This window comes from Grus americana, chromosome 19, assembly GCF_028858705.1.
Source record: "Grus americana isolate bGruAme1 chromosome 19, bGruAme1.mat, whole genome shotgun sequence".
In the NCBI taxonomy this organism is placed as follows: Eukaryota; Metazoa; Chordata; class Aves; order Gruiformes; family Gruidae; genus Grus; species Grus americana.
This window is the reverse complement of record NC_072870.1, coordinates 11276583-11304433: the sequence shown is the minus strand read 5'-3', so window position 1 is coordinate 11304433 and position 27851 is coordinate 11276583. Positions and strand designations below refer to the sequence as shown.

The 27851-nt window shown below is 59.2% G+C and overlaps 2 protein-coding genes across 16 annotated transcripts; one reads left to right on the top strand and one right to left on the bottom strand.

The window, feature by feature from the left end:
* Positions 1-604: 604 nt before the first annotated feature.
* On the bottom strand, positions 605-23258 carry CUEDC1 (CUE domain containing 1). 4 transcript variants are annotated; one of them, XM_054847369.1, is made up of 11 exons: positions 23124-23258; positions 9133-9611; positions 8460-8587; positions 7434-7560; positions 6038-6221; positions 4691-4774; positions 3620-3709; positions 2475-2568; positions 2211-2269; positions 1489-1590; positions 605-1254 (listed from the first exon to the last, which is right to left on the bottom strand). In XM_054847369.1, the coding sequence occupies exons 2-10, from the start codon at positions 9421-9423 to the stop codon at positions 1523-1525; spliced, it is 1125 nt and encodes a 374-aa protein (XP_054703344.1). In that variant the 5' UTR covers positions 9424-9611; positions 23124-23258; the 3' UTR covers positions 605-1254; positions 1489-1522. The 4 variants fall into 4 exon arrangements, with proteins under 4 accessions (XP_054703344.1, XP_054703343.1, XP_054703345.1 ...); XM_054847368.1 differs by having other exon boundaries at positions 1520-1590; XM_054847370.1 differs by lacking the exon at positions 23124-23258 and adding an exon at positions 20960-21065.
* Positions 22083-27851, top strand: LOC129214957 (translation initiation factor IF-2-like). Of its 12 annotated transcripts, none has more exons than XM_054847367.1 (6): positions 22083-23207; positions 24036-24410; positions 24756-24931; positions 26333-26471; positions 26951-27118; positions 27695-27851. In XM_054847367.1, exons 1-3 carry the CDS (start codon positions 22409-22411, stop codon positions 24770-24772), a joined length of 1191 nt encoding a protein of 396 aa, XP_054703342.1. In that variant the 5' UTR covers positions 22083-22408; the 3' UTR covers positions 24773-24931; positions 26333-26471; positions 26951-27118; positions 27695-27851. The 12 variants fall into 12 exon arrangements, 10 of the variants coding, with proteins under 10 accessions (XP_054703342.1, XP_054703336.1, XP_054703340.1 ...); XM_054847361.1 differs by having other exon boundaries at positions 24036-24547; XM_054847365.1 differs by lacking the exon at positions 24756-24931.

The window sequence follows — 27851 nt, the reverse complement described above, 5'->3', positions numbered from 1 at the left end:
CTCCTGCATTTAGCAGTAAACAGATCATGCCGATAAAGGAGAAGAAAATGTGCTGGCGGGAGCGATTTCTGACTTTACGCTCGTCACTCATTACTTACACAGGGAAGGAATTTGTTTATGTAATTATTTTTAGCCTGACAGCATCTCCGAAAGCTGCAACGATTCAAGCGCTGCCTGCCGGACCCCCAGCCCTCCGCCGTGCTCCCCAGCGAAACGAGCCCCCGGGGTGGGCAGGAGGAAGGGTGCTCTGCTCCTGCCACTGGGCCAGCCCCGGCCCCGCACCAAACCCGGCGGCGCTCACGAGCCCTTGTGCAAACACCCCGTGCCGAAAACACCTCTGTCAGCCTCAGCTGCAAAGCCCCCAGCTCGGGCTTTGCGTCTCGCCTATGGTGGGGGTACCCCCAAAGCCGCTGAGCGCCCTGTCCGGCAGCCAGCACCACCAGCGGCACGGCGCGCCCGGCGGGACGTGTCCTGCTGCGGCAGCGAGGGTTACACCGATGCGAAATCCAGCCCTTGGTGCTGCCCCGCCGTCCTGCCCCACTGCGGCACCGGCCCGGCCGGGACGTGAGCCACGCCACGGCCCACAAAGTGTCCGGACTTCAAGGCAGTTTTAGCAATGCCGAAGGCAAAGGTTTAATTCAAAGTGAAATGCCTAGGAAAAGAAGGCCTTTCCTTTTATAAACAATTTATATTATTTGACTATTACCTGATCTGAATCTCTGCTCATTACTCCTAGCGATAGTAGACAACGGCTGTTAGGTTCTCTTTCTCACGTGGGTTTTTTTTTTCCTGTGTGCGCAGAGTAAAGTTACATCAGATCGCTACAGAGATATGTTCAGGAGTGCTCTGGCCAAGCAGATCCCACGTGTGAATGCATCCTCGTTAGTACAACTGATTTTCATTCCTCCTGCGACGCTGCTCAGACCGAGAGAGCAGGCGGGACGCTGCTCCTCCCAAGGCTGAGCTCCACTGGCTCCGCAGCAGCAGCAGCCCACATCAGCTGCCAACTTTTTTTTCCTTTTTTTTTTTTTTTCCTTTTTGGCTGATTTGCTAGATAGGAGAAGTTGTTTTCAAACCGCTGGTAAGAAAACATTGTGCCTCACTTCAACACTTGTACTTCGGAGGAGTACAACAGCAGAGGGGGAACAGCCAAAAAACTGGGTTATTTGTTGGGTGGTTTTTTTCCTTTTTCAGCCATCTTCTTATGAAGCCTTGTGCATGTTGTGTGCCAGCAATAAACCCCAGCACTGGGACCTGGAGGGGAGGAGAAGGGAAGGGAAGGAGAACGGCGCGTGCTCAGCCTCAGCCACACCGTGGCCAGCACCGGCACCGTCCCGTTGTGGCACCCAGGCCGTTACCAGCCACGGCCCCCACGGCTGCTACTGGGGCTCGTCCCCCCCCCTGGACTCGCTCTGGACCTGACCCAGAGCACCCGGCTGCCCCCTCCAGCCAGGACAGATGGACGGACGGGGCCGTTTGCGGGCTCACCGGGAAGCGTACGTCCCCAGGTGCCTCTCACCATTTACTGCCCTTCCTTCGGCATCTCCTCCTCCTCCCGGAGCTGATGCCTCCGTGCTTGGAAGTCTTCATCTGAAAGGCAGAGGCAGGTGGGGGCTGTCGGGGGCTGCAGTCACTTCCACGCTGGTACACCGGCCACCGCACCGTGGTCCCAGCCCCAGCGAGGTGCCCCAGCGCGGAGGACGCCCGGCCCCTGCCCTGGGACAGGGATTTCCTCACCCAGACAGACAATACCCAGGGACTGGGACACGGGGACTCCGCCAAAACACGCCTGAGAACACTGAAAGGAGGTTTTGGCCCACGGAGACATTTCTGCGACGTGGTCACGCCTGAGCCAGCCGCAGGGGTGGTCGGGGCTGGCACAAAACCCACTGCCAAGACCCACCTCTGTGCAAAGCTGGCTGATGACAGATTTGCCAGGACCGTGCCCCAACCCCGAGCTACACATCTCACAGGGCTGCCCATCCCGGCTGCAAGCCCCCGCGTCTCCCCAAAAGAGATCCTCTCACTGGAGAGCCACGCGGGACCAGGGGCGAGCCCGTTCCCTGGGTGGCCATGTCCCAGCACAGCCCCACAGGAGCCCACTCCAGCAGGACGATGGCGCAGGGTGGGATGCGGCCGGGCACCGTGGGACCCCAGGTAACCCTGCTGAGCACAGCGCGCATGGCATGGCACGGCACGGTGTTTCTTACCGCACGAGTGTCCTTCGACGTCGTCGAGAAGATTTGCTGTGGAAGCTGCCGTCCCCATCCTGTGCCCTCCGCTAAGGAAAACCAGTTGTGGGGCTGGGACATGGCCGCAGTACCACCATCGCCCTTCCCAGACCACGGCCCAGCCGTGAGAGGCGGCCGGGAGGCTCCAGCCAGACCACGGCCCTGGGGAGTCCCCGGGAGCACCCAAGCAAGGCTGCTCCGACAGCCCCGCACCCCCGCAGCCCCCAGCCCCTTTTAGGATACACCTGGTGCTTCAACAAGTGTTTTCTTTTCGATTTCCTCATCTTCGTCTTCTCGGAGAAGGCTCTGGCGAGTTCAAACAGCTTCTTGCGTGTGGCTGGAAGGAAGCAGCCGAGTGAGGGTCTCACCCCAGAACCCTTCCCAAAGCTGCCATGGGTGGTGGGGAGGAGACGGCCAGGGCCAGCGGTGCGAGAGCCACCCATGCCCCGACGCCAATACCCCGGGTTTGCCTGGAAACACCGGGACCACACAGGGCTGCCGGGCTCGGAGAGCCGGGTCCTGCGACCAACACGGACACGTTGGTCCCTGGCGGGGGGGCTGACGTTTTTACCCTTTCACTGGGATTTTCATGACCTTCCCTACGCACGACTGACCCACACCTCCCCGGTGTCTCAGCTGGCTGCAGCCCCACTCAAACTGCCCAAAGACCTCGGTCTGTTTTGTGACAGGAGAAGCAGGCTGCGACTTGCTAAGAGGAAGGGATTGGAAAAGGGAGAGTTAGAGCAAACCCTCTGCTTGCTTTTCTAGGATTCTCACAAACCCTGCTCAGAAATTCCTCTATTCCCCAACACCGCCTGCATCCTCGACTCACACCACAACCCTCACATGCACCAGGGGCACAGGGACAGCGCAGAGCCGGGACACCGGGACCCAGGTCTCCGTCTCCTGTCCGTCCTGCTGGTACCCAGCCCTGGCGTGCGGCACAGGAGCTCCCTGCCGCTGGTGAGGAGAGCACCGCAGGGCAGGGACGCGCCAGCCCAGGACTGTGAAGCGCAGACAGAAACTCAGCCCCAAAGCACCGCTGCCGGGGCTGAGCACCGTCAGAGCACAACCTGCCACCGCAGCGTGCAGTGGCCCGTGCCTCGCCTGCCAGCGTGCCAGCCCTCTGCGTGACTCCTGGGGTAACGGGGATGCGTGTGCCCAGCTGCTGAGAGAGGTGACGAGAAACCCCCTGGCACGTGTGCTAGCAGACACGCGTGTGCCGGCTGAGGTGCACGCACAGGCACGCGCACACAGAGCGGGCACGCTGCGTAAGCGAGGAGCACCGAGCAATGCTGCCGGCTCTTCCCCTGCCCGCTCCGCTCCCACCGCCCCTCCAGCCCTCGCAGGCGTCCCGCTGCCAACGCAGAGCCTGCACACCGACTCACATTTTCCCATGTGTTTCAATTTGTCTCTGAATAAGGCATCGTCAGACACAGCACCGCCGGCCTCGCTGGTTACAGAGGGGGCTACGTCACCTGGAAGGCAAACATCTGGTCACCGGGAGTGCGTGCGCGGCGAGGGGAGGCTGAGACAAATCATTTCCATGACCCAGTTTCTGCGCTAGCGAAGCGCAGCCCTGTCATGAGCAGAGCTGAGCAAGAGCAGGCAGGATGAGGGCACTGGCACGTGGGGGCTGGCTCCGGACAAGGACCCTCTGCAGAAATAACCCCTGAGACTGCGGGTGCAGAGACGTGGGCTCACAGCACAGCCTCAGCCCCGCGGGGCTGCCCACCTTGAGCCGCCTGTGAGCGGACGTGGGGCGAGCGGCAGCTCAGTCCCCCCCCAGCACCGCTGCAGAGCGGGCAGCCTCCCTCTGTGCTGCTCCAGGGACGGTACCCCCAAATTACCCCGGGCACTAATTGCACTCTGGGTATTAGATCGTGCCCGTGCTCAGTACCCGGGACGGCAGGGCCACCGGGTCAGGAGCAGAAGTTCAGGCATCCCAGCGACTGGGTCAGGTGGACCAGAGACCCCAACAGCCACGTCCTTGTGCCCCTCCCTTCGGCCCGTGCCCCTTCCCCAGGTCCGGGTGCCCTCGAAGCACCACGTGCCCAGCCGGAGCTCCGCCACGCCGCTCAGCCACTGCGTCTTGCCCGCTCCCGCACGGGGACATGGACAGACACCAGCTCTAATTCTGAACCCGGGCAGCTGCTCCACTCCCCGAGGTTAATCAGGATTACCGGGGAACGGTCATTATGCCTCCCAGGCACAATCCTCTGCCCCGGCTTTGTCTCCCCTGGGAACTGGATCCCAGCTCCCACCCACAGGGATGGACGGAGGCAGGACACAGGAGCACCTCCACATGGGGAGGGCAGCAGCACCCATCCTCATCACCCACCAGCTCCTCTCCGGCGCGGGGGGGGATCAGCCAGTTTCCTCCCCCCCACCTGCCGGGCAGCCAGCAGCGGCAGAGGGCTGGGAACACAGGAGCTGCTCACCTGCATCTTCAAAGTTACCTGGTATTACGGAGGAGAAACCAAAGTCGTTGCTGACAGCAACACTGGTTGACTTAGATTTTTTTGACTCGTATTTCAGTCGATCTGAAAAACAAAAAGCCCGGTGCCCCACTCGATCAGACCCCCGAGGCAGTGCACGCGGCTCCTCTCACGGTCCCCATGGCTGCGGAGGGACAGGCTGACAGCAAGGGAGGGAGCTCGGGCTTCCCGGCATCCCACAGCAGCTCAGCCGCCACGGGAATGGCCTGACCCAGCCCAGCAAGGGAGTTTCTGCACAGCCGGGCTGCAGCCCCGAGGTAACAGGGAAGCACCCCCTGCCAAAGTACATCCTGCCGTGGGACAAGATGTGCCGTGCTCCGGGTAGAAACGATCTACCAAAAAGCTATAAAAGCTCTCCAGAGATGTGCTCCTCCTCAGGGACGTGCTTCTGGCCTCTGCCGTGCTCCAGGGACAACAAACCTCTCCCCTGCGACAGCTCGGGAACGAAGATCCTGTCCTCTGCACCCGGGGGGGCTCGGCACGGCAGGAGCAGGGCCGGGGCCGAGCACAGGAGGAAGGCGGCCTCTCGCCCAGCACCTTCACTGCTCCGGCGCTGAGAGCCCTTCGCCTCAGCACGGCGACCACAAGCGCTTCGGTGGGAGGCCGCAGCAGCAGGTGGGAGAGCTCCTCTCACCACCATAGAGGAACTGCAAGCACGCCACAAGCGCGCCGGTGGTTTTCCAGCCGTGGCGGCCGGGGCCGAGCCCAGCAGCGAGGACGCTGGTGGTTTGCGGGGTCCTAGCAGCAAGACCTCTGAGGGAGATGGCCGGCGGGCAGCGTGAGGAAGGGGAAGGACGGCTCTTTGCTCAGCGGCAGCAAAACCACGAACACCCCTGAGCCCTCCCCACAGTGCCAGGCGAGCTGCCGGCTCACCGGGAAGGAGTGTGGTGACAGGGAAGGAGCAATCGTGGCAGAACTGCTCTCCAGTTCGGGTCCTGCCAGCCCCTGGGGAGGGCACACAGCCCGGGGGGGCACACTGGCCAGGCTGGGCTCAGAGGACATTTCCGAGGCTCCCTGCTAGGGATTTTGCTGGGCTTTGCCAGAGACATGGCAGAGAGGCGGGCGGGGGGAGGAGAACCTCGTGGCAGGCGGCTGAGCGCCAGGAGCAGGAGCCTGGGGAGCAGCCCGCTGCCCAGTGTCAGCAGGTCGGACCACCCACCACCAGCCTGGCCGCATCCTGCGCTGGCTCTGCTTTGGCACGAGCCACAACACCACAGGCAGGGCAGCGCTGCCGGGAGCCAGCCAGCATCCCAGGGGGAGGCACGCACCCAAAAAGCAGAGGCAGATGTTTTGGAAGGTGCTTCTCACCTCTCTCCAGGGCGAGGAGGAAATCCCGGTTCCTCTGGAGCTCCTTCATGAACTCTTCATTCTGCAGGAAGAGTGCGATCCGCTCGTCCTCCAGGTACTGCTTCCACCGCCGCTCCTGCTCCAGGGAGCCCTGGCCCCGCGGGGCGAGCGCCCGCAGTGTGGGCTGCCGGCATCCGTGGGAGCCCTGGCCAGGAGGCAAACATGGCAGAGGTCGGTCAGTGGTGTCAGTGCCTGCGCCGGCATGTGCAGGAGGCTCCTTGCGGCAGCGCCTCGGGCTGAGCTCAGCCTTTTGCTCCTCCATTACGCCACTGCACCCCCAGCCCCAGCAGCCATCACCTGCTGCTCCCCAGCGGGGTCCCTCCATCCTACACCCTGTGCCCGACAGCCCGGGGCAGCGTCCCCCTCGGCCGGGCTGTGCTCGGGACGATGCTGCTGCAAAGGGGACATGGGGACAGGGCACCGCCACCTCCGCCCCGCGGGAAGGGGGACGGGCAGAGGCAGGAAGGGACCGACGTCCCATGTGGGGATGGGGAGCTCTGGTCTCAGCATGGCACGGGGAGGAACCGATGCCTCAGCAACTTTGCAGAGCACAGACTTGCGAAGATTTTTAACTTAAAACCGTGGGGTTGAGCCAAGACAGAACCTGGTGCGGAGGTGAGGGAGAAGGATCGTGGTCAGCGTCGCTGCTCTTATTTCCCCCTATCTAAAAAGCAGAGACCGCGATTTCCTGCTGACAACCGTCCCTGTGCGAGGCACCCCACGCTCTCCCCCAGCTCCCGGTGCATTCGCACCTGGGGAGCAGCAGAGCCATGCCATACAGCCGCAACCTCATCCTCGCCTACAATATTTATCTGATTTGTAGCTGCTCTCAGAGCGCCATAAAAAGAAAAAGCACACAATTACCAGGGAAAGAAAAGGGCAGCTGCTCCTCTCCTCCCCCTGAGCCCAAATGAATTGGCACGTTCCTATTCCCAGAAAGGTAATATAACCCGCGAAGCTCAACTTCCAGGGCAATCATTTATGAAAACGTGGCAGGCTGCCTTTGGAGCCAAAAAGGGAGGTAGGAGCTGATGCACGGGGAAGGCAGGGTGCCTGCAGCACCCCCAGCCCCTCACCGTGCCAGGAGGGCTCTGGCTCCTGTGGGAGCAAAGGGGCTGAGGGACACCCCGGGGATGCGGCGTGCCCGGAGCTGAGCCGGGTGCCCAGCACGGTCTGTGCTGGGGCTGCTCGTTCCCCACAGGGCGCTGCTTGCCCTATGTGGGCAGAAAGGCACCTGCAACCCCTTGTGACTCCGTGAGCTTTCTGAGCACTGACACTGCAAGCTCAGGATGGCCGAGGACCGGGTTTGGTGCTCCATGCCACACCGTGGAGCCCTGGAAGGGGCGGCGAGCCTCACCTGTGTGCCAGCGGTCTGCTGGGGCAGGATGCGGAGGAAGTCCTCGGGGAGGTTGCCCAGGAGTGGCGGGTTCCAGTTCCTGTAGCGCCCGGGCGCTGGGGTGCTGCCGGGCCCCGGCACATCCATCCTGTGGGCAAGGACAGACAGCGTCTCTGGTGATGGAGAAACCCACCGATGTCTGCCACAGCAGTGGGACACAGGGCTGGGCCAGCAACCCCCCTGCCCAGCTCTGCCAGCGGTCCGGGGAGCCAAGGAACCACAGCACGCCTCCCAGACCCGCAGCGTGAGCATTAGCTCTGGAGAGCCAAAGGCCTTCCTAGCCGCTTTGAAATTTTGGGGAGCTGCTTTTCAAGCCTTGCCCCACAACTGGACAGGCTGGATTTCCCTTCTCCTCCCCATTTTGCCCAGACTCCCAGAAAACAGCCCTAGCACTGCAGGATTTTCCTTACAAAGCTGGTGAACGTCTCTCACCAGATGTCACGCACAGCCAGCAGCACCTTCATCCGACATGGCCGGCACGGAGGCAGCCAGGGCACCGACGCTTGCTTTCCCACAAGCCCCAAGCCTACGGCTGAGGCGGTGCTGCTGGGGGAGAGCCAAAACCCTGCAGCGCCAGAGACCCCCGAGATTCAGCAACCCGGCGGCAGCAAGTCAAACCGCCCCGAGGCCTCTGGTGCCGAGCGCCACGACGCGCAGGGCTGCGGCTGCCCAGCACCTGGTGTTTTTTGAGCGCGGGCAAGCGCTCCCCGCCTCTGGTAGCTGATTTTTGCCATTCCACACGCTGCCAGAGTGGCTTTCCGGGCCCTTCAGCTGTTCACTTTTTAAGGCCTCACAGGGATTTTTTAGCCAGCTGTGAGCTTCATTCATCTCCCTTGGCTGCGGCTCAGCCAGCCCTAGCAAACAGATGCCAGATGCCCCTTGCCGGGGCCAGCGAACGCACAGCAAGACCCGCCGGGCACAGGGTGCTTTGCTGGCCACCACGAGCAGAAGGCCTGGTGCTGCCGCAGCACGGGGTTGGGGGCTCACCGGGGCGGCGGGGTGGGCGGCGCGCGGGGGTAGCGACTGCCGAATGCCTGGCTCTCGTAGGCAGGAGGGGAGTAGACAGGAGGGGGCTCCTCATCCGAGCTGTCCGGCTCCAGGGTCCGCTCCAAGATCTGCAGGGCGAGAGGATGGGGTGAGGGTGAGCCAGGGAAACGCTCCCCGCCGGGCTGGGCCCCCACACGTGGCAGCAAAGCGGGAATGGGACCGGCTGAACGCCGCTGCAGAGACGAGGGGGGCAACCTCCCGGCACCGGTCCCCCTGCACCGGGGGGCTTTTGGCGGGGTTTGGAGGTGCTGCTCTCAAGGGACGAGGCACCGCGTTTCAGGTGGGTGAGCCTATCCCTGCCTTTGGGGGCCCTCTGACAGCAGCAGAAGGGGCTCTGTTGGGTTTTGGGGTAGGAGGGAAGGAGGAGAGCACTTTGGCTTGAGCATCAAGCACTGCCCAAGACAAACCAGCCAGGCTGCACGCTCCACGTCAGCCGAATCCAACACTCAAACCTCTGCCTGCCTGCAGCAGCCGAGGAGCACCGTGCCCAGGCAGAAACGAGGCAGGATGAGACTGAGCTGCCCGCTCGTGATGAGCCCGCCGTGGCAGCCAGGAGTGCAGGCAGGGGACCCCCACCCATAGCCGTGTGCCGGGGAGCACCGGCAGGGGTTACCTCGGGGGGGATGCTGTCCTCTGAGTCCGAGCTGTCATCGCAGCCGCTGCTGTCCAGGTTCATCTGCAGGAGCTGGTCGATGGTGGCATCCACGGCGCCGTTGTTGGCCCTCAAGACACACTCGATGATGTCGTAGTCCATGCTGGGGAACATGGTCTTGAAGTCCTCCATGGCCTGGTTGAACTCCAGCCGGCGGACCTGCCTGGCGGGGCGGCTGTTGTTGAGCTCCTGGGCGGAGGAGCCGCCGCGCGAGCTGCCGTTGCTGCTGCTCCGACGGAAGAGGCTCGTCATGGTGGGGCGGCTGGCACAAGGACAAGGCGGCTGCGGTCCCGGCCACGGCAAGGCGGGCGCCCACCGCCACTCGTCACGGGGCGCTGCCCCGGCAGCCGGCGGGGAGCATGGGCGGGCTGCGGGGGTCCCGCTCCCCGCGGCCGGCGGCACCGCGCGTCAGCCCCCGGCACGCTGCAGCATCCTCCCACCTGCGGAGGGGAGAGGAGAGAAAGTCACCCGCAGGACAGGGTGCCCAGGGGTACCACGAGATCCCCGTCTCAGCAGGGGAAATTCGGTTCAATTTGACCCATCCGACCACGTCCTCGTGGGACCGTCCCATCGCTGCAGCGAGGCGGCACGCCGGAGCTCGGATGTGCTGTGCCAGGTGCCGTACAAACAAAATGCCAGGTAAGAAAAATGCCATTACTTCCACCACCGAGGGCTCCCCAGGTTTAACGTTTCCAGGTTTCACATGTATTTATAAACACAGTAAATTCTCTCTTTAAAATAAAAAATGGAGTCGGCTCAGAGAGTTTCAGAGCAAGGGGCTAAAATACTCTGCAGCAGGGCAAATCGACCCTTGGGAAAAGCCACCAAATCCAAGATTAACATTCACTTTAAAACCATAAACAGATTATACAGCTACCGCTTCTCATTTGGAAATGCAGGGCCAAATTCAGTTCTGGATTAACTCCACTGTTGAAACAGAATTACCCCAGGAACACTTTTGATCCGTAATATCATTTTCAAAGGCTTTTTCCTAAGCGGCAGGCAGAGAGTTCAAGACAACTGTCCCTAAAATGGTATTTAATTCAGAAGAACGTGCCAAGCACATTTCTTAGCGAAACAGGCTATAATCAGATTCAAAGCCATTAAGCGGAGCAGTCACCTCTGAAGGTCACCCGGGCTCTCGGCTGCCCGCAGCCAGGCCGGCTCCGACAGCCACGTCCCCGGCATCGCCCGGCCTCGGCCACCGCGCCGGCTCGCAGCTCCGAGCTGCTCCAAGGGGCTTCCAGAGGCTGCCAAGAGCAAAACGCACTCGCAAAACCTGGGAAACTCGGTGCGAACTCTGGGAGGAGGTTTACGTTTGCAACGGTGGTTAACCCCGGTTTTGTGCCCAGGGACAGCCCTGCTCTGGCTCAGGACCCAGAGGAACTGCTGACACCTCCAGAGGATGGGAGGATGATTCCTGCTCCACCTTCCCTCCCTGGCTCTTTGGTAATCCTGGATGCCGTCACCATCAGATGCACCGAGCGTGCCGCCGAGCCCCGCGAGAGAGCCCGAACGGCAGCCCCCCGCAAACACCGGCACCCGGCCAGAGCCTGCACCCCGGCTGCGGGCGGTGGTCCCTGCGCTGAGCACGGTGCCACGGGGCCCTCCAGCCGATGCTCCCAGGGGGCACGGGGTGGCTGTGCTGCAAACAGACCATTCCGGGTGGGAAAGGCAGCTGGGGACCCCAGGACGCACCGATGGCCCCGCAGGGACCCCACCTCCCCCGAGCCATTTGCTCATCCCGCAGGATGGGACCGGCGGCAAAGCAGCAGGCAGTTCACTGCTGGCTCGAGGGGCCATTTCGAGGAACCCCCATGCTCATTAACAAAAAGCATTTAACAGATCACTCAGCCCAGAACCGTCTCCATCCCCGCAGTCGTCCTCTGTCCCCGGGATCGGCTCCTGCTCGTCAGGAGCCAGGCGCGGAGCAGCGTTGTGCCAGCGGAGCAGGAACAATTCCGACAGCCCTGCCCGGCTCTATTCACCGAGGACAAATAAATCTGCTGGAGTCAATTAATAAATACAGCTTCTCGGTTCCTCCTCTGCTATCATGACTCACTCATAGCAAAAAGCCGGCATTGTTCGCACCTCTGGTATTATGCTTTAATTGCAATATTGCATGGCTGGTTTAGTCACGTATTAAATTGAGTTATAACACATTCACAGGGCACACACGCTGCTTAAAAGATTTGGCTGCTCAAGAGGATGGGGAAAGAGCCTGGACATCAAGGGGCAAACAGGTTATATAGGAGACGCTGCAAACACACACACGATCCGAATATAAAGATGAGAGCTTCTGCAGAGAACCATTAGCTCAGCAATGCCATGCTAGCCCATAAACCTCAAACAGTAAAATCAGCCCCCCCAAAAAATCAGGAAATGGGCTTGGAAATTCCCAGATCTATTTAAAATGCTAAGATCTATAAAGTAACAAGAACAGCCTGTGGCTGGGGGTCGTTGTCTCCCAGTGTTTGACCTTTGAGTGTATATTTAAGGTCTTCTCTGTAACCACGAAGGCTGGGAAATCCCATTTACCGGAGCGAAAGCCCCCAGCCCACCACGCGCCAGGCGTTGGCAATCCCCCCGCAATCCCTCTGCCCCGCCGGGGAGGGACCGGCTCCTCCCGACGCAAACGCCTCTGTGCTGGGGACGCTGTTAGTCAACGTCACGTCACCGAAATCGCAGCCCACGCTGGATAGCGTGACTGAGCGCAGCAACGCGCCGAGCAACTGAACGCTTCTGGTCAGAAGATGAACTAAATTAGGGATGGGGACGAGATATTTACACGCCAAAAAGGCTCTGCTGCACATCTGGCTCCAAACAACGCCAAGGGATCGCGCTGCTGGGACCTTCCCAGCCCCTGAAATACGCCCGGAGGCTGCGGGGCTGGCGGGACGCTGCCACGAAGGGCGCGTTGGGCAAAACCGAGGTGCAGCCAGTGCCCCGGCACAGCCCAGGGCCGCTCCACGTGCCCCACGGACAAACACCGCTGCGGGCAGAGCCGACGGCGGTGATACACTGCAAACGCAGGCGTTTAAACCCATTTTTTAAAGTCCTGCTGCTAATCCAGAGAAACACAAACCACTACACCAGCACGAGTTAAAATCCAGAGAAAAGAAAGTCACAACATCAGCACAAGTTAATGTGAAAGATGAACCAGTTGATGTATTCGCAGGATCCTCCCCGATTCCTGCTTGTCCGCATCGGCATCTTCCCCTTTCAGGCGGGCGGTGGGGAGGGCAGCGGGACCCCCAGCCGCTGGTGCGGGGAAGGGGCTCAGCACACCACGGGCCCTGATTTCCGTGATGTCAATGAGGGGATGGGAAGATGCCAGGAAAAGCAAAATCATTCACGTTTCCCAGAAAGGACGGAAGAAAGCTGGTGTCTGACCGCCAGCTCAGGTGCGAGCACACGCGCGGGCTGGGCTTCTCTTTGCCTCGTGCCCCCCGTTTGCAAAATTAGGCTGTGATTACTCGTTTAGCTGTTTCCTGATCAACTTTCCTCCTGCCTTAAAATAGTTCCTCCCTGCTATCACGCAAAAAGGACCCTGAATGCTGTTATTCATTCATCCCAACCCAGGCACAGGCGTAATCCTTTGCCCTCCTGTTGCGTCCATCACAGGAGGAGCTTAAAGGCTTTGCAAGCTCTGGGTGCGCATGGCCCCGTCCCGTGGGTCGCGGGGAGCAGCGAGGTGGCAGCAGGGACCCTGGTGGGGCTGGCACTGCCCCTGCGGCCCCCACCAGCCCCGGCAGCACGGGGTAAAACCTCCCATCCCTGCCGCAGGGCACGGGCAGTGCCCGTCCTGGCTTGCCCTGGGGACACGGTGGCAGGTCCCTGCTGAGCCGCCTCCGCAGCCGGCAGCCGTGGCTGTCCCGGCACTGACCTGCGCTGCGGAGAAAGTGCCAGGTGACATCCCACCGCACAGCGCAGAGCTGTGCCACCAGACCCGCAGGAAAGGATTCCCCGTTGCCACTTCCACAGCAGGGACGGGGGCTAGCACAGAAAACGCCCACGTGGGTTTTGCCATCGCCGCCTAGCCAGGGTGGCACGGGGTGCTGTCCTGCACACGTCCACGGTTGCTTTCTCACTGCACGCTGTGCTCAGGCGCACCTTTGGGTCTGGCTCCTGCCATTAGCTCATCACTTAAAAAACAGAAAGGAAGACCAAAGAAAAGCTGACCTTCGGGGAGGAGGCTCAGCCCTGCAAGCCCATGGGTGCACCCTGCCTCTTCTCCTGCCAGAGCCGCTAACGACTTGCACAACTCAGATCTGCCCTCGCCTGAGCCAGCGCCAAGAACAAGACCTCACAGCCGCAGAGAAACCCTTAATTACGTTCATCAAGGAGCAGATAAGGCAATCACAGCCTGGGGGAGCACGTCCTCCTGTGCCGGCCGGCATCCCGCCTCTACAAAGCCGGTTTTCACCCAACCCTGGGTGCGGGGCACCCGATACCTCGCAGAAATGGACTTTTCACATCAAGGGACAGCCCAAGAGGCTGCGGGCGCTTCGGGTCAGCTCCAGCCGGGAGCAAGCACGGTGCAAGGCACGGACGAGGCTGCCTGCAGCTCGGCCATCAGCCATCCGGGAACGGTGCAGGCGAGCAGCTGGATAATCCCGGCGGTTGGTCCAACCGGTAACGTCATGCTGGAAACAACAGTTGCTCAGCTCTGAGAGCAGCGCAGCCCGAACGGAGGAGCGAACAGCTGTAAAAGCACTGGGACTGATCGCTCGCAGCCCTCGCAGCTCAGGGAAGAGCCTTGGCACCAAGCGCAAACGCGAATGTTCCCTTCCCCAGTGTCTGCTGCAGCTCAGACAACAGATGGGATTGCTCAAACACTGCTAAACCAGCCCAGCCCTTTCCCCCCCTTCTATTGCCATGCTGCATTTGTAGATCAGAGCAGAAATGCAGAAGGCATTTCCATGCACGGGATTATCTAGAGACAAGGGCTGCCAGTGCCCCGGCTTCTGGAGGGAAGACTCTTGGAGGAAGTCTCAAAACTAGGGATGTTAAACCAGAAATAACAGCTTTGGCCAGCGCAGATTTGCAGCCAGGCCCCTGCAAAGGGATTGCTCGATACAGCAACGAGAAGTCCGGGAACCTGACAGCGTGGTGGGTGCAGGTATGACTATAATAGGATTGAAATTGGGATGAAAAGTGGTCGGGAACAAAAATTACAGTAGTGTCTACCAGCAAACTGAAAGGCAGAGCACGCCCTGAGGATGCTGTGCAGGATGGGGCTCTGTCAGACTCTCCAAAATCCCCCCCATCGCCTTTCTGCCCACCGCCGGGGATGCGCATGCACTCCTCCCAGGCCAGCAGCCTGGCAAAACGGCAAATCCCTTTTCACAGAAACAAATAAGCACCTGAGGATCCCCTTTAATACTTGTTCTACCACGTATTAAAATGGCTGGGTTTAAGCCCTTTTCAAAGTAAAAAGCAATCAGGGAGGAGAGCAGAAGTAAGCCCTGTTTGAGAACCTGCGCAGCACGTACCTCTCTGCGAAACGCAATTCCCCTCCTGGCTCAGAGAACAGCGTTCAAAGCCAGAGCAGCCGCCCAGAGGGGACCAGGGAGAGCCGTGGGGCGATTCTGGTCCCGACGCGGGGCATCGCCAGCGTTACTGCCAGAGCGTTCTCACCTGACGGTTTTACTGGGGAGCCTGCGGCCAGACCTGCGCTCCGAAATGCACGATAACCACGTTTAAGAGAAGACGCGGCGACTGCTGCTGCCTCGGGGCACCCATCGCTCGCCCAGCTGCGGCCGGCCATGCCATCCTCCCGGACGGAGTGCCGGGATGCAGCGGGATGCGCAGGGCTGCAAGGGGGTCCCGCAGCGCGGCCATGCCGGGATGCCCCCGGCCCCCTCTGCCAAGCGAGGGCAGAGCCACCCCCTGCCCTTCGGCATCACGCCGCGCTAATCCCCGGCTTTCACACATTTGCCATGCCAGAATTACAGCCCCCCGCCCCCCCGCCGCCCCAAACTAAGCCTGTATTAATGAGGTAGCGCTAGATCTTAATCAAAAAGTCGCCTGCCTTGCGAGGCTGCCTTGCACTGGTTTCATTGAAGGTAATTTGATCTTGGTAGGACGACATTCCTAAAATAGTTGAGGGAATTCAAACATGAAATAAGGTTTCCAGGAAGGGATTAAAAAAAAATAGGTCAAGCAAGTGTGAGCGATTAAAAGTAACCCAGCATCCCTTTGTATGGTTTAACTGCATCTCTGTTCAACTCCGTCTTGTATCAACGTGTAATAAATTAGATGCAAGAGGTTGCCCAAAGCAGACAGGCCGATATAAGATTATTCCGCGAGGTGGCTGAACATCAGCGACCTTTCCTCCTCCGGCTCTCACGGCCGACATCAAAACCCACCCGTCCCAGTGAAAAATCAGCTTAGAGCTCGTCTGAAACAGCTACGAGGAGCAAGTGCTGCCCGGTGCAAAGGCACACGCGACAGCAGCACGGTCCGGGTGCCAGCGCTGCCTCCATCCCGCGGGAAAGCCCCGAGCCCATCGCCAAACTCCCCGCCTCAGTTTACCCATCCATCTCAAGCCTCGCAGGAGGGAAGCCCAGGCACCCCGGTGCCCGCTCGCGTCTCCCCCGGCGCTGGCCGCAGCCATCACGCAAAGCCCTCGCACCATATGTCACACAAACCCGTCTTTAACCGCTTATCCCTTCTTCTCCCTTTGTGCCCCCGGCTCGGCACAAAAGCACCGGGAAGCCGCAGGGAGCGAAAGAGAATAAAAATTCCTGCAGAGACAAAGGTGTGCGGCTCTCCCCGGGGCCTGACCCAGGGCAGGGTGCGTGGAGGAGCCACGTTTGGGCAATTTTGGGGTTAGATTTGGTCAGCGAGCACCTAATGAGGAGCAGGCGAAAGAGAACCCAGGCTGTGCGCAGGGCTGGCCCTGCTCCCTGGCTAATTAGCGCGGCTGATTCACAAATGCTAATTTGCCATTTTAGGTCAAGGGTCAAAGAAATTAAAGGACAGGAGGGGGAAAAAAGAGAAAAAGAGCTTGGGCAGAGGCAGCCCCTTCCCCTCCAGCTCTTTGCATTGCGGGAACATACTGGGAATGGACCGGAATGAACTGGGATTAGACTGGGCTTACCCTGCCCCAGCCCGATGGTGCAGAGCATCTCAGCAGGATCCAGCCCTGGGCATCCTGCAAAGCCAGGCAGCCTGGCAGGGACGGGCAGGGACAGGCAGGGACAGGCAGCACGGACCAGGGCCAGCACAGGAGGCGGCGCAGGCAAAGGCAGCACCGAGGTGCCGCCCAGTCGCCAGCGTCTCGGGCTGCTGCTCTCCCGTCGTCAGGGTTTAAGGGCCATCGCTTAACATGCAAAGTTAAAAAAAAACAAAAAACAAAAAAAAACTTATTGATTTGCCCGAGGCTCCGTGGCGGTGGAGCGGTGAGACCACACGAGTTTCTATGGAAACAAAATTAGTCGAGTAAAACTCCGACTGACGGCAGGGTGAATTATTTACCAGGACAGGCCCCTGGCCATGAGGATCTGGTGAAAAGATTTAAAGGTGATCACTGCACCAGCTGCTGGCAACCCCTTCCCTCGGGGCCCTAAACCACAGCCCAGGAGGAGGAAAGTCCCTGGGTTTCCATGCCATGCGCGTGGTGAACCCGCATGGGAAAGTCCTGCGCCTCCATCGCCACGTCTGCAGCTTCAGGTGTCCCCGGGGACAGGACGAGGGTGGCACAGGGGGGACAACAGGGACATGCAGCAACGGGGACGACGTGGCGATGAGCAGACAGGAATAAGCCGGCGTGAAAGAGGAGAGCCGCAGGCGTCCCAAGCCGTCGCCTTCCTGTGCTTTTGCTCTTTTACGACAACTTGACCGTACCGACGAGCAGGCGTGCGAGCGCGGGGACTCTGCCAGGCTGCTCATCAGCTGGCTCCTGCGTGCCCTCCGGGAAGGCGAGCGGGTGCAGGCACCCTGGCAGAGCCTCCCTGGGGAAGCCAAGGGAGCCCGGGGGCACCCTGCAGGTATTTTGGGTGCAGAGGTAAAGCAGAAGACACCAGTCTGCATGCCCAGGCAGGACACCTGGCTTCTCCCTCCTCCCCAGCCCCCTGCTACACAGCATGGCAGCGATGCAGCAATAAAGCCAGTGAAAAGGCTCCGGCCCGATGCCCGTGCCAGCTGCCCGGCACAGTCACCCATCCCTCGGCATCCAGGATGAGCCCACGCTGCTGCCACGCCAAAGGCAGGATCCGGCCGCAGCCCTGCTCAGCTCACAGTGCCTCTCAGCACCGCGCTTACAAGTCGGGATCGCTGTGAGCCAAGACTGGGGGGAAGAAAAGGACTAATTAAGTTGCAAATGGAGGAGCTCTTTTTTTTTTTTTTTTTTAATGAGTCACTAAGCCATATGGCTGATGCAAGCTATCCCGCGAAAGCACCGAGCTGACAATTCAGGCGCTGCCGTATCCTCGTTGTCCTGGGACACGGCGTCACACTGTAATTGCACCAGTCTTTTGTCCTCCCTCGCGCCGGGTGACATTGCTCAGCAGAGGAGAACCTGCTTGAAATGCTATACCTCGCCAGGGACAGATATTTAATTAACGCCAATACGTCAGGCCCCTCCTGCAGAAGCGTTTCCAGCCAGGCTCGAGAACAGGCTCCTCCATCTCTGGCACAATGGGGCTCACGGGGGACAGAAAAGCCCTCGAAAGCCAAAGTATTGAGTTTGCTCCGTTCCTTCTGCTCCATCACAGCACATCACGGAAATTATACGGGATGCTAACCCGGATTTGAAGCCAGGCCAATGCTCAGATAAGCTCTCAGTCTCCTGTCAAGCTCAGCAGCAGAGCCTGCTCCTGTGCCAGCTCAGCCCTGTGTCTCGGTGGCGAGGGAAACCCAGAGCCCCTGAGCAGCAGCTCTGCCCGCCGCCCCCTTCGCCCGCCGGCCGCTTGCTGTGCCCAACCACCGAACTAGGTCACGTTCGTCTTCAAAATCCCATCTTGCTTCTGTTCCGTTATTTTTAAGTTTGCGTAATTAAGTCACGTACAACCCCATCGCCATCCCGTCCCACTTGCTTTGCACTGGCCTGACCGTGGCAATTGCCAGCCGGGGAGGTTCGAAGCCACAAGCACTTTATGAGCAACAGTTTAGGCTCCAGGAGCCCGGGAATCCCCATGGAAGGCCATCCTCCGTCCCCACCGCTGCCTTACGGCCCCGGCATGTGCTCCCACGCCACCCACCTCCATCGGCCGGGGCTCCGGCCACCGCTCCCCCGCCCGTGCCCAGCCCGGCTCCGCAGAGACGTGGCGGGGAGCAGCGGCAGGTCCCTGCCCGTGAGCTGTGCCCTGGCTCCTGGCCCCCGCCGTGCTCCCCGTCCCCTCGCAGGTGGCACCTGGAAGTGAAGGCAGGGCTGTGCCCGAGGGAGGAGGGTGCTGGCGCAGCCCGCGGTGCCTCCACGCACTCCCCGGCTGCTGCAAAGGGCACACTCGTGCGCGTTCAACCTCTGCCTGGAAGCGTGGTGGCAAAGAAAAGAACCACTGCTGTAACTGACTCCGTAACCGAGGCAAATATTAAAATCAGCTTTGAGCCTGAATGTCACCGTAACCCACCTAGCAGCGTGCCATGCTCCATTTTCTGGAGACGACCTGCCTATTTTCCCCGTGTTCAAGCCCTGCTTTCCTACGCCAAGGAGAGCAGCAAGGCTCCATTGCCGGTGTGCTGGCGTGCCCCGCTGCGTGCACCTTCCCTGGGGAAGCGAGCGAGGGCAGGGATCGACAAGCTGTCAGGCAGAAGGAAGAAATACCACTTCCAGGAGTCAGAGCTCATTTCCCAGCAATAAAGCGGACTGGGGCTGGGGGAAAGCACCGCTAATGGGGACGCACATCCTGCACCACTTCAGCCACCGATAGGAAAGGACCTAGGGGCTGCAGCTGGGAAAAATAAAAGCATCAGCAATGCTTGGTTTTAAACAGTATAGCCCTAGATTGGGCTCAGATCGGCGCATAAAGGTTCTGCCCTTCGCCACACGGATTATTGTTGCGGACGATGCCCTCCATGCGCCAGCCTCATCTCCCCAGCTCCTGGCTACAGCTCCTCTAGCAGATGGGAAAAAAAAAACTTTATTGCTTCCCCCCGGGGAGGGGAATTGCTCAGATGAGCATCCTCCCTTAACCTCCCCGCTCTCCCCTCCATCCTCTTCAGCCCCATTATCCCCACTCCACCCACACACGCTCCTCTGGGGACCCGAGGAAGGGCCAGAGCATCCATCGCTCATAAATGCCACCTAGAAAATGAAGACCTGAAGCGTTTGTGGTTTCTGGAGTTATTTGTGGGTAGATTTTAACTCCTTTTCCATCTATTCCTGGTGCACTTTGGTGAGGGGGGTCCTTACCAGCGAGCTGGCAGCCTGCCTTCCTTCTGCCAGGCTCACACACCGCAGCTGCAGAGGATGTGAGACAGCCAGTTATCTCCCCAGAACAAACCCCAGAAGATACAGGCAGAACCACCAGTGACGGGGACACGCCGGAGCCCCGCCACACACAGCCGTGGCAGGAGGGGACGGCTCCTGCAAGGCAGTTAGTTTGGGTTCTAAGACACTTGTTTGTTTGTTTGTCGCTGGGCAACCAAGAGGATGGAAAAAAATATCAATGTCATATTGTCACCTATGAGTCACCGCTCAGCACGGGCTGAGATGGCCCCTTCCTCCCGTCGCCGAGCACGGGGCAGCTGGGGAAGAGCCCAAGGCACCCCAAAAGCAGCTCACCCCAGCTCTTGCTGCCTGCCCAGTCCTGCCCCATGCCTTCCCCATTCCCGCAGCTGGGGACACCACCGGCCTGGCAAATCAGTGGCCCAGGGACAACTTTCTGGGCCCTGGAAGGCTGCGCAGGAATTTGCATTTATATTTGCATTTCCTAATTGCGCCTGCGGGTTTCCTGGGGCAGCGGCTGGCTTTGGTTTCCATGGCAGGTTTTGTGCGGACCCCGAGAACCGAGGGAGGCACAAAGGGGCCACAATGGACCTGCCACTCACCCGCATCAAAGGCGGCCGGCGGGGCGGGACGGGGGCACGGCGGATGGGGGCACTGCAGCCTGCCCCCCCCCAGCACCACCGGGGCACACGGGGAGGCCCCCCGCGCAGGGGAAGAGGCTGGCCGGCAGCCGACGCTCGCGGGACACCGGCGGTTTCGGCACTGCCGGAGCAGCGATGGGGACGCACCGCAGGCAGGGCTGCCTGACAGAGGAGCCGAGTCTCAACCACCATCGCCTGGAGGTGGCAGCCACCACGCACCCGACGGAAGTGGTGCAAGAGCCGGACCCAGATGTTCCCCGTGTTCTCCTTTCCTGCTATTTTCAGCCAGCTTTCCACCCAGCTGGGGTGGGTTTCTTTCCCCTCCCAACTTCCCTATTCCATTTAGGGACTGTTGTGCCAGCCAGGCTCCCTGTCCCACTCGCCTCGCACACCGCTGTGCCCACCCGGCTCCCGCACTGACCCCAGGGAACCAGCAGAACAGCCAAAAATGGGACCAAGGCGTGGGAAAACGTGGTCCCTGAACCACTGCTGCAAGCCCAGTGCCACCGAGCAGAGACAAGGCTCCAGCCAACATCCCTCCTCACCCTGGCCACGGGGACAGCGATGCTGCTGCCCTGGCCGGGCCACAAGAGAGGGACCCATCACCACCACCTTTCACACCTGCAAGGGGCTCCACGTTATTATTTCAAGCATATTTCTTATTTTATAGTATGCAATTATCATTAGCACACACTGCTCAAAAGCTTCCTGGCTCTGACCATGAGCACCCTGCAACGCTGGCCAGCGAGCGTACCCAGAGGGTTGCGGCAGCAGCCCCCTCCCCGCAGGTCCTCCCTCGGGATTTTACCCTCACGGCACAGACACCGGGCGCAAATGACCCTCCAGCTCCTCTCCCGGCCATTCCCTCCGAACACCAACATCCGCAGCACCCCCCTGTTATCTTCGCCCCCGCAGAGGGTGTTTGTGCAGACAGATAAGTACCGAGCGCTCGCTATCGCGCTGGGACACCCTGCTCGCTCCCCACGTGCTCTTATCAGCCCCGGGGTGGAGGGGGACCACAGCACCGCCACGAAGGCAAAGCCTGCTCAGCGTGCTCAGCGACATCGCGGATCTGGCCGGGGGAAAAGGTTAGGTGTCGGTGCACAGGTTAGACATTGGTTTGTTGGAGTTTTTTAATTTGAAAGCTCTTTTTTAATAAAATGCTGTGGAAGTCAAAACTTTCTTGGGAATTCTGCGGCTGGGAAGAGGATGGGCGCCTTTGACCTGTCTTTGAAGGAAACACTTTTGGCAATCGGAGGCTCCGGCACCGGGAAGGGACTGTGGGCACCTGGGGATCGGTGTGTGAGGCTCTGCCGGCATCAGGCACATCCTCACCACACTGCCGGGGTGGTTGGACATCATGGCGGGAAAGGCCAATGACAGGGAGCGACAAGAAAGGCACAGCGAGCTGATGACAGGCTGGGTCTCCTCTGCAGCGAGGACTGCTGACGGCTTTCCTCTAGCCCAACCGCCGGCACCGATCTCCCCTCCCAGAGGTGCACAGCTCCCCTGGGGTCTTGCTGCCCCGCTGCCGGGCTCCAGTCAGGTGCTTCCATGGGAAAAACTCCGTGAAAATCACAAAAAGCTTTGCAGCGGAACAGACGCCGCTTCAGTCTGTGTCATTATAGATGAACGAGGAGGAGGCGAAGAGAGCCACAGCTCCCCCCGTCACGGGGCAGTCCCACCAGCAAAGCCCCAGTCACAGCCTCGGGGTCAGCCCAGGACGGCGGCTTTCCCGCGCAGATATCCTTACCGCTCCGTCCCCCACGTTTGTTGTCAGTGGTAGCAGCAGGAGGAGGTGTGAGGAGGAGGTGCGACTCCACTGCTTTTTAAAAAAATAATAAAAAGGAGTCTTTCCAACCCGCCTGACGAGACAGACAGTGCACGAGAGCGCTGCTTTGAACGGTGACTTCCACAGGCGAGGCAGCTCTCAAACCCTTCTCCATTGCCGTTTGCCCACAACCCATTGGTGGCAACTCCAGCGCTGGCCGGGAACCCTGGGCGAGGAGCAGCCTGGCGGGACGGTGCCGTCCATCCTTATGGGGAGATGTGGCTGGGCACCTGGCCGGGGGTCCACAAATAACCCCGAGTCCCGGAGGCGACCGCCAATGCCTTGGTACGCCAGGGCCCTGCCGCGGTTCCTTCGCTAAGCTGTGACCCACCGCGGCAGAGATGTCACCCCTCCAGGGTGCGGAGGAAGGGGATGGCACCCTGCAGGAAGCCACCAAACCCCAAACCCTGCCCACGCACCCCACGCTCCGAAGGGGTGATGCTCAGGGAGCGGCGATGCTCCGGGGGCAGAGGGGGATGCGGGTGCTGCCGGCAGCCCGGTCCTGCCCCGCGGCTGGGGTCTGCCGTCCTGCTCCCGGCCCCACACGGGGACGGGGACGCTTCTCCGTGCGCCCCACCCGCGCTGTGGCAGTGGGCTCAGCCGCACCCACGCCTCCCTAAGGGCTCTCCCCGCACGGGACGGCTTCTGCGGGACCCTCCCGGTGCCCGGCGGGAGCGGGGCCCCAGGCACGGCCGAGGGGCTCCGCCGGGAGGTGAGGAGCCGGGAGAAGCGGCGGGGCCAGGCCGCTGGGCTGCGGCCGCGACCGTCCGGCTCACAGCCCGGCTCCGGAGGGGGGCGGCCGGGCAGCCGCAACAGGCGCGGCCCCGGACCCGGCCGCTCCGCCCGGGCCCCGCTGGAGGCCGAACCGGCGGTACCCTCCGCCCCGCCGGGACTCGGGGGCGGCCGCCGTCCCCGCCGCGCAGCCCCGGGGCCGCCCCCCCCCCGCTCCCCGCCCGGCCCCGGCTGAGCCCGCGAGGCTCCGGGCCGCGGCCCAGCGCAGGCCGAGAGGCGCCGCCCGCCTGCCCCAGGCCCAGCCCGGCCCGGCCCGGCGCGGCGCACAAAGAGCCCCGGCCCGCCCCCCCCTTACCGGCGGTCGGCGCCGCGCTGCGGGGGCGGCGGCGGCAGGCACCAGTCACGCCGGGAACCATGGAAAGGAGCCGGGACGGGAGACGTACGTGGCGGGCGGGCGGGGGCGGGGGCGGCCGCCGTGCCCGACAGCTGGGGGCGGCGCGGCGGGGCCGGGGCCGGGGCCGGGCCGGGCCGGGGGGGCGCTGGGAGCGGGGCCTAGCGGCGGCCGGGCCGAAATGCAGCGGGGACGGGGGTCGCTTGGGGCCCCCCTCGGGGCCTGGGTGACCCCCCCCACAGGTCTGGACGTGCCCCCCCACCACGGGCCGGGGCGTCCCCCCTTGGAGGAGCGCGGCGTCCCGTTTCTGCCCGGCCGGAGGCGTCGAGGGGCCGGTACCGCCCGTCCCCTCTGCCCCCGCGGGGGCCCGACCCGCCGCCACCCCGGGCCTGCCCGGCCCTGGGGGTGAGACGGCCCCTGACGGCGGTCTGGGGGGGGGGGGGGGGGGGGGGCCTCAGGACCCCCCGCGCTGCCCCCAGGCTTCCCCAGCCCCCCCGGCTGTGGAGTCGGGCACCTCCGGCCCTGGCCAGCCCGGGTGCGGGGCAGCATCCCGCGGAGAAGCTGCTTGCTGGGGCTGGTCTATCTGCTCCGCAGCTTTTGCGCATCCCAGGCTCCTGGATTTCGGAACCCCAGCCCCGTGCACACGCGGGGTAAGGAAGGGGACACGCCGCTCCTGCCCCAGGGGCTGGACACGAGAGACGGATTATAACAAAGCATCACTTCGACCACAGATAGAAAGCAGGCGTCTCCGGTATACAGCGCTACAGCGTCTGACAGCTTGCAGCCATACCACATAACAGCTCAGGACGGGAAGTCATCTCCTCTTACAAATTACAGGAGCCAATTTACACAGGGCAAACGCTTTCCGTTTTGCAGAGACCAGGGTGAGACCGCGAACAGCAGCAGGTCAGGGCCTCCGCTTCCCTCGTAGCTCTCCAAACCTTTCTGGACACGCTGCGGGAGGAACACCGCACCTCCGGGCACCCGCGGCCGGCCTCCGGCAGCACCCTGCCACAGCCAGACCGGCTCGGAAGCACATCTGTGGGTGCCAGACCCCGAGCACGCGTTCGGGATGGTCCAACGCTCTCACCGGATGGCTCTCCATGCAGAGATTTTTTTTGCCCGCTCAATCGTTTCATCCGTGTCTGGCAGCTAAGCGATCCTTAGCCTGGGTAAAAATCTGTAAGGCTTTGACAAGGAACACAGACATCAGTAAGAGTGAAAACATTAGAGGCAAACCTTCGGCTTTCGGTGTGTACGTGTGCCACAACATTTGCTTTGCCAAAGTTAAACGCAGATCAGCATCTTTTCTGTGACACAGCGCCTTGCAGCGAGCTTTGTTGACTGCAATCTCTTTTCCTAATCCAGGCTTGTTTCAGGGGAAACAGGTGATTTTATCAAATTTCTTTACTGTCCTTTGATATGGGTCTTAGCTGCTAGTGACGCTAGAAGTAAAAAGAAATGGGAATAGAAATACACAACTATGAAGAATTAAAATAGTGAATTTAATTCAGCCAGTTCCAACGAAATTGATAATTCCCTGGAAAACAAACCTTGCACAGAAAACACAGAACACAAATGTTTTTGTCTTGACAGCTGGTGAGAACAACTAAGTGAAAAGGTGAATGGAGTATTTCTGCCTTCTCTGAAAAACAAAAGCTGCCATACATTCTGAAAATGCCCCGTGGTTTTTTACTATATGGGTTGATTCTGGAGGTACCTATTGGAAACGCTTTGCAAGGAAAGCAAATGTCTACAGTCTGACGCAACCGGTAATTTCAGATGCCCATGTTGAAATGTTTTACAATAAATGACTGGTTTTCAAAAAGCGTTTATGCTTCCTTAAAGAAAAACCCAGGGCTTTTAAAAATGGCTGAAATTAGCCCAGAAACCTGAAGAACAGTAACAAAAAAAAAATCTATTCTTTTTAAAAATCGTAAGCCCAGCTTTCCCAGCGGTCTTTACTTGGGCTTCAGGGAGATGCAATGTACGACAAAATTAATTTAACATTGAGCGTCTCGCCAGCCAGCGATGAGGGAGCTAGCTGGACAGCCTGGCTCAGTTTCTCTTAGCACTGAAATACTTTTTCCACAGCAATACCAAAAAAGGTTTGTTTCTAGGTCAGGACCTCAGAACTAAATTTTAACCAGGGGCTGACAGTCAAATCTGAACACAGCTGTAAAATGGATTCACGATAGAGGCTCAGGCATTCTTTTTCTAATTAGAAAACAGTCACTGAGCCTTGTGCGTTTAAAGGTGAAAGCTATTTTTGACATAAAAATTAGCACATAGTTCCTCTGTCATCCTTCAGTTGCTGCTCTGGAAGCTGTGAGCGAATGATCCAAAGATAAGAAGTATAAACACGCTGAATTAAACGAATAGGTAGAAGGGGATCGAGTTTTAAGTTTCATCCCGCCTGACAATTAGGAGAGGAAGAGATTTATTTTTACACTTACTATTTATCCTAAAAAGCAGCAGTTAAAAGGTCCACTTAAGCACTGAGACAGACCTCAAAGGCATTTAAAAACTAGAAGTGCTTTTAATAGCTGCCTTTTGAAAATACTGCTAAATCTATTTTTGAGATGGATAAACTAAGCCACCAATAAAGCGAGGCAGGAGTTTTCGGAAAAACTGCAGTCTGCTTCTCAACAACTCAGCTCCCATACTGGGACCCTAAGTGGTGAGATAAAATAATAGCCGGGTACTGGATATTACTGAGCGTTCCTTAAATCCGAATTTTCCTTCCTTCTTTCTTTGGTGGGAATCTAACCCCGACAGCCTCAAAAACTAACCCCAGGCAGTTTTCAACATATGGCTCAGAGCGACTGTTTCTAAAATAAAAGTGAGCGAAGAGCGAGCAGAACTTGGAGCGCTTATCGCCACCAGTAATGCCGCCGACTAATCCCTCGGCAGCCCCGGCCCCTTTATGTAACCTGGGTTTGCCACAGCTCAAACAGCTTATTGGGTTTTTGGTGGTTTTCTTTAAACCTCTCGTGGACAAATGCAAACACATTAAATACTTTTTTTTTTTTCTTCTGCCACTCTAAAGAAAAAGTTATTGTAAAAGGGGAAAAAAAAATTCTTTTATTTGTGAACAATGGCAAATAGAATTTAACTCGTACGTTGAGAATAACACGTGATTTTCTCTCTCATCCGTGATCTTGACTGAACAGAAATCTTCCCAATTTACAACACTCGGGTATAACTCTCCAATGGCAAGACATGAAAGGTCGGATCCCACATTTCTCCTCACCCCAAACACCCTCTGGAAGCGGTGGGGTGTTCCAAATAAAGAAAAACCCCGTGCCCAAGGTAAAGCATTTATACAATTTCCTGGCAGCGTGGGTGGCTGTGCCGTAATACTTACTTCCCCGCAGTGCCTCGCCAGCACACAGCCAGGCACCCGCGGGCTCTCCTTGCCCCGAGGATGAGTTTTCGTGCCATTGAGCTGACTGTTCTGACTTTCCACAGCACAAATCCTTCCGAGGCAAAATTCAACTTTAAAACACTTTCAGTCGGTGCTGAGCCATTACCCTCACGCTGAACGCTTATGGAAACTTAAGAAGGAAAAAAAAAATAAAACCCCTATTGAACTACTTGCAATCGGAGACCTGAATGGGCTCGATATAAAACCCGCTCAAATCAAGGGCAGCAATAGGCTTCCCTGGATGTTGGACTAGATCCAGCTTAAAAGTTTCCATGAAATAAACTAGGCTAAGCGCATCAGCTGCGCAGAAACTAACTCGGTGTAACAGGAGCATCTGTTCTTCACATCCACCATTTTCTTATAGTCTGAACTCCCCGGTGCTGCAGCGACACGAGTCGCCGTACGGATCCCTCATCGCTGTCGTGCAACTATACGTCGTCTCCCGACAGCAGCTGGCCTTACTGCCTCCTTAACGCTGGGGATAACCATGGATTAGAAGGTAGCATGCATGCCGCAGAAACTACTTGACCAGGTAGCTTTCGTTTGTCAAAAACCAGCTTAATGTATTTCGTATGATGGCATTACAAAGCGAAATTAATGTCTGTATTGAGACAGCTGAGGAGCACACCTCGGAACCATTTATACACAGTACAAAGCAAATGTTTACCCAAGTACAAATGAAACAGGTTGACAATTAGCTAATGTAACTTTGTGGACATAAACCAGGTACATTTGAGCAGAACCAACATAAAATAAAAAGGAAACAGCCCTTTTCCTATGTCATGCTAAGAGCACCGTGGTTAGTGGTTTGGGACGCCTCTGTCACGTTGAAAAATTTCCTTGCCGGTGTTTAATGTGTTTATTCTACCACTACTCTGCTGGGATAAAAATAACATCAGCAGGGCACGCTAGCTGTACGGAGGACCCACTGTCAATACTACAGTAATTGACAACATACAATTAAGTCTCATACCTGTTTATTGCAAGTCATTCATAGATAACCACTTCTAGTACACATTTTCATATTGGCTTTTAATGCTTTGGGGGTTTTTTTTAAGCTCGGGGATACCCAAACCTCATCTAAGGGTCATCTCTGCAATTTACCCAGATCCAGAACGCTACGCCTACGATGTAAAACTGCTGCAAGTTGGTATCGTTGCCACGGGGAACAGAGATGGCTTGGAAACTACAGATCCCAACATGCAACACCCCGCCGGCGCGGGCTGCTCTATGCTACGGGAGGAAGGAGTTTTGCTGGGGTGCAT